The sequence below is a fragment of the Ostrea edulis genome, chromosome 1, assembly GCF_947568905.1.
Source record: "Ostrea edulis chromosome 1, xbOstEdul1.1, whole genome shotgun sequence".
NCBI lineage: Eukaryota > Metazoa > Mollusca > Bivalvia > Ostreida > Ostreidae > Ostrea > Ostrea edulis.
Genome location: NC_079164.1, coordinates 97,985,003 through 97,995,001, shown reverse-complemented (window position 1 = coordinate 97,995,001; position 9,999 = coordinate 97,985,003). Strand labels below are relative to the sequence as shown.

The 9,999-nt window shown below is 34.0% G+C and overlaps 1 protein-coding gene across 1 annotated transcript; it reads right to left on the bottom strand.

Annotated features, from left to right (window-relative positions):
- Positions 1-231: 231 nt before the first annotated feature.
- Positions 232-9,843, bottom strand: LOC125664787 (uncharacterized). The gene is made up of 3 exons (XM_048897595.2): positions 9,729-9,843; positions 9,548-9,636; positions 232-1,253 (listed from the first exon to the last, which is right to left on the bottom strand). The coding sequence occupies exon 3, from the start codon at positions 1,082-1,084 to the stop codon at positions 482-484; it is 603 nt and encodes a 200-aa protein (XP_048753552.2). The 5' UTR covers positions 1,085-1,253; positions 9,548-9,636; positions 9,729-9,843; the 3' UTR covers positions 232-481.
- Between the last annotated feature and the right edge of the window lie 156 nt (positions 9,844-9,999).

The window sequence follows — 9,999 nt, the reverse complement described above, 5'->3', positions numbered from 1 at the left end:
GTTTTGCTAAAGTTAATCTGTAGTGAAACTTCGAGGCGAGTTTTCTTGTTAAATATGTTAAATTCAAATAAAATCTCCAGTTAGGAATATAAGACTGACACTACCTACATTATGTATTTAATTGATGCAAAATAAATTCAGAAACTTAATACAGAAAAAAAAACAATTAAAATTTTGACGTGTAAAGTGGAAGCGTACTTGCCTGTCGCCATCTTAGACTTGAGTAACGCACTTTACCCTTGCTTGTTTCTACACAGTGATTTAATAACATTAAATAGCATAGCTTACGAAGTCTGAAACAAGCGCCTGTGACACACACACAAACACGCTTAACTTTTTTATTCTAAATGTCTTTATTTTTCGCATTCAAAGAAATAAAACACGTTGAAATAAGACCAATAGCTAAAACAAATCAATTAAAAAACTACAGATGTTAAGAAAATGTTCCATGTTCTGTTGTCCATGCGGTGTGATCCTTATCTCAGTGTCCTGTCTGTCCAGGATGGCGGACAAGCAGAAAGCCTGTTACCTCAACTTCACTTAAACTTGGAATATGCTTTCGTTCTCTGTACTTTTCAACCAAAGCAGCATCTGCGTAACTAAGATATATATCGACAAGTTCATCGGGTCTTACCAGTTTAATTGCAACACTCTCCATGCGAGCTGCGGATGCGAAACCCACGCTGAGACGTCCAGCATTATTCGAATACAACTGGTACGTTCTGGAGTTAGGACCCAGTGTGCGCACTGATAATTCCCCCAAATTTAAGTCATGTCCTGTGGCAATTTGACCATTTTTTCCTGCACCCCGTGGCACTTTTACGAAGGAATTAGTCATGTTCGTTTTCAAAGGTGTTCCAGGAGCATTCAGATTTGTAGTTGAGTAACAGACTCGGTCGTATAGAGCTCCACTAACTTCCTGATAATTCCTACTTCTGAGGTACGCAAAGCAACAACCTAGGCACTCTAGATTGAAGGTAAGGTTCAGGTTATATTTGTCCATGAAATTAAATCCATCTTCAGTAGAGCCAGAATGTAGATTTCTGTAGGACGGATAGCAATTGTTGTGATGTCGCCGAGCCATTTCTTTCTCTTAAAAGACAAAGGAAGTGGAACACCTTGTGGGTTTGACAGAGGAAGTGAAGTGGAAGCAACTTTTGATTGGTCAGTGGGTTGTAACTCGCACATGCGCATGAACAATGTGGAGTAGCATTGGGAACCAGGCAATGGTGAAAAAATGCTGTTTGCTGCGTCTAAAATACGACAAAAAAATCTAAGTTATGGCTTAAGAAAAGTCTAAATAGAAATTAGTAATTTCTTTACTTTCATTTTTAGTCATTCAGGTGGATTCCTTTGAATCTCACTACTCGCCGCTTTAGGACTAGGCTATTGACAACAATATGCAGCTCGAATTTGTTCAGTTTTATATCCAAAAGCCCAATCGACGCGTGACACAGTACCAATACGTCAGTCTGATTCAAATCAAACCTTGACTATTTTTTTATTTTGACTGTGCAGACTACCAGTACATATTACACACAGAAAATGATTTTATTTACACATATATTATAACGTACAACACTCGTAAATTTAAGTTACTGAGAATAAATTTACACCAACGCCTGATGGCAAGCATGTAATCTCTAGATGTAACGCAAACACACGGACATAACGCAAACACACGCACATAACTTTTGTTCATTTGAGCTTATCTATGGATTCAAATTAAAAAAAAAAACATGCTAGTTCAAATATTTTACACTGTCTGAATAAATAGTAATACGGTAATGGTATGTCAAAGAAGATATAGGGAGATTAGGAAACACTTCTACCACCACCCTCGTGATTATATTTCATTTATATAATAATACCGACATCTTTATACCACAGCAACAGATATGTGTAGTTAGTGTATAGGGAAAAGTGGTGCATCACAATGGATACTCACAAATCTTTATAGAGATGTTCACGGGCCTGCAATATATCCATACAGTTTAATTCTCACCTGTTCACAATGATTTTACAGAAAGACGATGCTTTGACTAGCTACATCTTGCGAATCCCCTTCCAGTATTGTATGGGTTTAAATCGAACCTTCTGCGAACACATTATTTTGAAAGGTCATTATTCAGAAAACTTTGTATAGCCTGTCATGTTGCTGTTTATTCTGAACATTATTCAGAAAACTTTGTATAGCCTGTCATGTTGCCGTTTATTCTGAACATTATTCAGAAAACTTTGTATAGCCTGTCATGTTGCTGTTTATTCTGAACATTATTTGTATAGCCTGTCATGTTGCTGTTTATTCTGAATTGGTATCTAAGATACTTCCTGTATTCTTGACCACGCAAGAAAATTGTGTCTGAATCAAATGGAAGAAATTCATACTAGGAATGTATATGCTAACAAGAGGTCCATGGGCCATATCACTCACGAGTCACCTTGGCCATGCCATTGTTCAGCTTTTGTGATTTTAAAAAGTTATTTTCATTCTTTGTTCCCATAAAATATTTTGACCCTATATTGTGCCTCATCCTAGCCCGAAAGGGCCATGACTATTCACATAATATGGGGATGTCTCAACACCAATATGACTAACATTGCCTTGTTGTTCAAGAGAAGATTTTTTAAAACATGTAAAATCCTAGTCCCATGAACGATATGATATTGTCAGGTCCTGCTACTCTTGAAATGCATTTGTTTTCATTCATTTCTCATATATTCTAATATAAAACTTTGAAATCCTGTTGTAGCCTTGCCCTTCCCCAAAAGTCCCTGAATTGAACAAACTTGAATTTGATCACCTGAAGATGCTTACATATTGATGAAAAGGTGAAGATAACGAACAGGGATCAATCTCATAACTCCTATATAAGGAACAAGAAATTAAGAGTTGGTCAAACACGGACTCCTGGATATACCAGTGGTGGGATCAGGTTCCTAGGAGGATTAAACAATCCCTGTTGACCAGTCACACCCGCCGTGAGTCCTATATCTTGACCAGGTAAACGGAGTAATCCGTAGTCAAAATCAGTGGGTAAAGAACGACCTAACAATCTATATGAAACACGCCAGACTACATTTGACCCGATCATAGGTTGTATTAGCAAACTAGATCGTTATAACGACCATAGAATTTGTGAAATGCTTACTTTAAAGGTGACTATATTCTACTATATCAATGGACCACTATTTGAAGAAAATTGAATGCACACTATCTGGGTAAGTTTGCATATTATTATAACTAATCATGACCCTGCTGTTCTCAAGAATTTTTTCCTATCCCTATACATTCCCAAGTGAAACTTTAATATGACATCGTCCTATCCCCCAATGGCCATGATTTAACAAACTTGAATCTACACAATATCAGAAAGCTTTCATTTCTGGCTCAGTGGTTCTTGGGAAGATTCTTAAATATCCTATCCTTTATATTCCATTCATTACCTATATATTCTAATATAAAACTGAAACCCTGTTATAGACTCGCCCTACCCTCATTATCCCCCCCTTTGAAGGGAGCATGGTCCTTCATTTGAATAAATTTGAATCCCCTTTACCCAATGATGATTTGTGCGAAGATTGATTAAAATTGGTCCCGCAGTGTTGGAGGTTTTTTAAAAAGATGCCACCCAATTTCACCATTTCTTAATTTTTCCCCCTTAAGATATGTATATGATATAAAGTTCATGAAAATCTTACTACATATATGTACGTGCTATAGACATGGATGGAAGGGCAGACAGAGTGATCACTATAGGGCACTTGTCATATGGAGCGGATCTAATAACTTTGATTTTTATACCAATAAATATGCCTGAAATAATAGTATATCTTATAACCATATTATAGAAAAAATGATTTCTGCCAAATATATTTTCTTTGATGTAGTTACCACTAAACTTTTTTTGTGGAACTTTAAACTTTGCCCATGCTGACTATATATTATACCAAATTAACTAGTTTACTACATTTATATTATCAATATGTATATAAATTACAAAGCTCATATGTTCAGAAGATATATTAGCCTTCTCAACACATCCATTAAATTGACTCGATTTATGAGAAAATGTTACTCTTTGATTTCACAAAAACCAACAAATATCTTGGCAAGGGTTGATACATGTACACTGTACATCAATATCTTCTTTTCCGGAACAGTCTCTCTGTATATAAAAAAAAATGTGGACTTAATAATTTCGAGTAGAATTTTGGTTTCAGCATATTCAATGTAATACATAGTACATGTACACGTTTCTTTATACTTTTTAGTCTATTTGGCACCTGGTTCTACGTCATATAATTCTGCAAACATTGTAAAAAGAAGCATGATAAGGGTTAAGTTTAAGTGAACTTGATTGGCAAAACCCAATGCCAATTGAGACCATTTACCTGATCAAGATATAGGGTTCATGGTGAGTGTGACCGGTTGACAGAGTATACCTACTCCTCCTAGGCATCTGATTGCACCTCTGGTATATCCAGGGGTCTGCGTTTGCCTTATTCTGAACTTTGTGTTCTTTGAAGGAGTTAAAGAGATTGATCACAGTCTATCTTTACCTTTTCATTATATCTTACCAAGGTATGTTTTAAATAAATTGGCTTTTTAAGTTATCTAAATGGCTAATGTTACTCTATAGAATTGACCACATACTGCATTTCGTAAAGTCTGTCATAACCAAAGGTGAGTAAAATTGTCTGTATAAAAATCTCAAGGTTACTTTTCATTACCAAGTTTCCTGGTAAATAAGTCAGATGACTATGTATGTCAGTTTGTCTCCCTGGGCATCACCAGTCAGAGAGAAGACATCAAAATTGTCAAGACAAATTCCTGATACCTTCTTGGTTTCGCATATACATTTCTACAATATACTTTTTCATAAATTAAACGTTAAAACTGAGCTTTATTCAAGAAAGCAGGAAAGTGTCGGCCCATTTTGAGTTGAAAATTTTCAGCAATGAAACAAATCACAATAAAATGAATATATTCTACAATCCATTAGTATTCAAAAAATGTATGCAAAAGTGAGATATTCTACGTGTAAGAACTGCATTTGCAAAATTTCATCTTGTATACATTCACCAGCACCAACATTATCTGATTATAAAAAATATACTGCAAATAAAAAATTATCTTAAAGCAGCAGCATAGGTAAGCTCATCTGCCGCTTTCAGTCCATCCCTGGAATGATGATATGTTTTAATGTTACTCCTATGTTAGTATGCAGGTCAAAGTTGCTATTGTGATGATAATTATCATGATCTTCATTGCTGTCTGCCCATTAAGGAATTGATTGACTATCCTGCCACTAGCCTATTTAAAACTGTTGGATAAGGCTAAGCTCATCTGCCATTGTCAGTCTACTAAGGCGGTTGATGTAATGTTTGTTACAGTTGTCAATCAGTTAAGAGTGGAAATTTGATAGCCCAGTCAATGTGACGAATAAATATGAGTTACCGTACTAATAACTGATTCCACTTCACAGATACATTGCTGGATCCAGTAAATGTTCTACCCAGTCCCTATATTTGCTCATTATCAAAATATTAACAATGACAATGTCAATGATTTATTTGCACAAGTACAATAACAATTACTGGCAAAGGCACATATTATATATTATACCATAGAAACAATAATATTCAAAATACAATAAGTGATTTGAATGTATGAATATGGCACCAGACAGTCATATTATGATGTATTATACTTCATTATAAGGTGTACATGAGATAAAGGGACCATAATAGGTATATAGGAATAGCATATGGAGTCATAATACATATACATGTATATATATAAGAATAGTCCTAGGACTACCTCATGATAAATTATGTAGACATATTGGAATCAGTTGTTTAAGGACCTTCCTTTTATTTGACACATCTTTAATAAATTTAGACAGACTATAGGACTTGGAATTCAATAATAACTTGGACCTAATATTGTCATCATTGATCAGCTTATAATCAAAGTTATGTAACATTAATAATTTATTATATAGGGAGTCTCTGTCTTGTTCATAACATTTACACAACCATAGGAAGTGAGTTTCATTTTCTATGTTATCACTATTGCACAGTTTACAAATTATATCATTATGCTCAACTCCAATATGTCTTCCTCTTTCAATTTCAAAATTGTGTGAACTCAGTCTAAGCTTTGCTAATGCAGACCTATCTGATGTAAGGATATCAACTTAAGCAGACCTTGAGTTCATTTCATATACATTTCTGAAGAATATAAGTTTATTTGAAACATGTTTTTGAGTTTTGATAGTGTAATACTTGGTCATTAATGCGTTGTGAAATCATATTGATAACAGGTGTTAATGAATTATGAGGTAAAAGTTCAGTCAAAGCAGGAAATCCCAAATTTTCTAAGCAGTGCTTGATATTCAATTTGTCACTACTGTATATACATTTTTCTGTAATATAGGGAAAAATGTGTTTTCATTTAAACTGACAGACTGAGGAATTATGAATTTCGAAACTACTCTGATGGCGATCCAAAGTCTTCATAATTTTTCCTAAAGGAATACTGAACTTTTTAGCAGACAAATGTTTGAAATACAAGTTTTTTCAATCTAGAACAGGGTTTCCAGCAGAATGTCTTTTCTACGATTTCTTTTTCTTTCAAAGTAAATTGTTTTAATTGATTGTGAAAGCCTTCAAAAACATATGTGCATTAACATTGGAATATTCACCTTTCCTGAAACACATTGCTCATTTATCTTTTCTCAACAAGTAATAATTATTGAAGTATGTTAGTAAACTTGAATTAATATCAGAGAATCTTTGAACCAGAATATCACAATATGTATTCAATAATGTTTCAGTCTGCAGCACATGATAAACAATACATTTCGGCTTGCTACCCTGTGTCTTTAATATCCTGCTGAATTTTAATCGCCAGTATTTGTGTACTTGTCAAATACATAAGAAATGTTCTAACTTAGGTCCATATAAATTCTTGGCTGCATTCCATCCAGTATTGTCATCATTTGTCATTAAAATAATCACTTGTGTTTTAACAGCATTAAAAACAGAAATGGCTTGTTAATTTTCTTTATTAGAAGAGTGAAATCCATGCAAAGAATTATGGGTACATATTTTTCATATGTCTAGTTGTTGTTTTGTCATTATTGCCGTCATAAAGTCTTCCTTAGCCAGTCCAATCTACATTTTGTTGTTTAAAAATCAAAATTGTATCAAATCTTTCTCCTCTTAAAGCATCTACTCGAAGAAATGTTGATATTGCAGACATTATTTGTCGAAATGCGCATCGGGTGCATCAAAATTGGTACCGTATAAGTTTTACATCATCACTGTGTCTAATAACAGATGAGTCAATTACCTTTTGCTCTGGATTGTGTGTTGTCTTCCTGTCAGTCAAATGATGTTTCAGGTCTGCCAAGTCATCACGATTGTCCTGACACTAAATTTGTCCCTAACTGTCTAAATTATATTTATAGGAATTTTTAATGCTAACATAGTTTTTATGTCTGATTTCGAATGGTCTAGAATAGGTAAAAATGTACTATCTTTGAAAGTTGTTGAGTGTGTGATTGTATGTATTTTGCTTTAACCGTTCCATCCTCCTCTACCAAAACTAAAAATCATGATAAGCACAAACTATCTAATTTACATACAGCCTTTTCTCTCCCTCCTCTTCTTATATCTTATCCCACATGCAATTTGCTTTTTCCCATCCCTAATTACAAACTAGTGTGTATCTGTCAGAACCAACCTTATTTAAAGTTTTCTTTTTGTCTCTGGAAAATATAGTTTCTTGTGTTTATTTTTGTTCATAGACTCTTCTGTCAAATATTTCTCAAAGAATCAAGCTTTTCAAAGTTCAAATCTTCCACCCTAATGTCTGCATCATGTATATTTATCAAATGATTCACAAGAATTTCAACACAATAAAAGTCTAAGTCACAGGATGGAACTATACATGGCATTTTTCTATTTTCTTCCCCATGCACTTTTCTTTTCTTTTTTTGTGCCTATTTAAATTTGTTTTATCATGGGACATTTTCATGCAAACTGAACATTGAGTTTTCTGATAGATATTATACTCTATATTTTTATCTTGATCATATGATAAATTCTGTAGATTTTGTCATGGGGATTGTTTTAGTAAATCAATGGTCTCTCGTCTGTTTGTTGTCTTTAATGAATCCAAGGTATGTAAGCCAAATTTCCTACAAGCAGAATGGTCAAAATGCCAGCAATAATTACTTTTGAATCCTAATGATAATAGTTCTCTCTGATTGTCTGGTGGTGATGTTTCAGTCACTGCTTCATAATGCCCAACCCTACCCACGTCTACATCAAATAGATTCTAGAGTTTGAATATCCAAATTCATGTTGAAGAGTCGCTACTTCTTCATTATCCTGATCACCACCAACAGTCACTAATGAAATTATCCCAAAATGTCTAGACATTGCCAAAAGTTATTCCAGTCCTGCAAAAGTGCCTCACGATTATTCAGATCTTGTTGAATTTCTAGATAAGTCATTGTAGTACCATTATAATGAAAGAAAAACATATAAAATATATCCAAATTTTGTTCAATTTCACTTATTGCTGCATATTGTAGCTCTTGATGATGATCTTGGTTTCCATAGAGGACAAGACTAACAGACATAGAGACAATACCCACCCCTGCTATCGGTTGTCTATGGGATCCATATAATGTCAGATATCTACCCTGACGGGTACGCTCAAGTTCGAATCACCTAACATAATTTTGTAAATGGACCTGATTATTTATGACTGTCGATTACTGAATCAACAGTCTCCGAAATTTACAAAATTGTAGCATCCATGTTAGAAAGCATGCATTGATATTAGAAAATAGACTGATACTTGAGTAAAATCTATTGTTTGCATAAAATCTAACAAACATGTGTAAATGAACAGTTTCCACCATAGAGTTAATGAAGATTAGAATGAGTTACTGGTAGTGATGGGAATTGAACCCATGTCTGTGACTATCCTTACACTACCATCTCTCGGGGTCTGAGAGTTTAGTATATATAAGCCACCATCGTATTAAACTGTGCCCTAAGATGTGAGAATTTTCTATATTATTACATGTTAGTGCTGGAATCTTTATTTTGTGTGAGGAAAATAAAACCGATCAAAGAACAAAAAACCGACATTTTTTAATTTATTCAATGCTGATATTGTAGTGTTCAAGATTTGTTATTAATTTAGTTCTTAATGTTCCTTTTCTGTGTAGACATTTCATCCCTTTTCTGTGTAGACATTTTATGCAAAGGTACAGTATGGTAAGTTTGGTTTTGAAATAAAAAAGCAGTAGATGACACACAATTCAATAAGTCTTCAGTGCAGGCTAATCTGACACCCCCTCCAACACTTGTAGTTTTATTTATAAACATTTGATGGACCCATGCATGTAAATAAATGAAAGTAAATGATCAGAGGAATCTCAGATTAAAATAAAGCAGGCTAAAAACTGATGACTGCAAATAAATGTGATACGAACTCGAATTTCTTTTTTTAAAAACTTACTTGAAGCTATGGCTCAGATGAAGGATTTACTTGTACGTAACATCAGCTGAATCCAAATAAAACCACTGAGGGTAGGGATCATCTGTTCTCTACAATAAGCATGATAAGACTAAAATACATTTACATTTTTTCACCTACATATCTTTGGTAGAATATTCCTTATATATCATACAAGACTTACTGGTATCTCAGGAAGCAGCTCCATTGTTGGAATATCTCCAGTCATCTAAATTAAAGATATGAACCACAATAGAATGTAATATATACCATATTCAAACATGCATAAAGATAAATACAGATATGAAAATACATATATGAAGAGAAGGATGATAAAACGTGTAAAGTGAGGACAATTTTGAACACTTTGACGGAAGGTGTGAGGACAGAAAGTGCAATAAGAGGATAAAATTCTGTCCTCACAGTTACGTCTCCATAAACGTAACCCACAGCGT

What these genes read in the sequence shown, in the direction of transcription:
- LOC125664787 (XM_048897595.2), bottom strand. Translation starts at nt 1,084, where the DNA reads ATGGCTCGGCGACATCACAACAATTGCTATCCGTCCTACAGAAATCTA.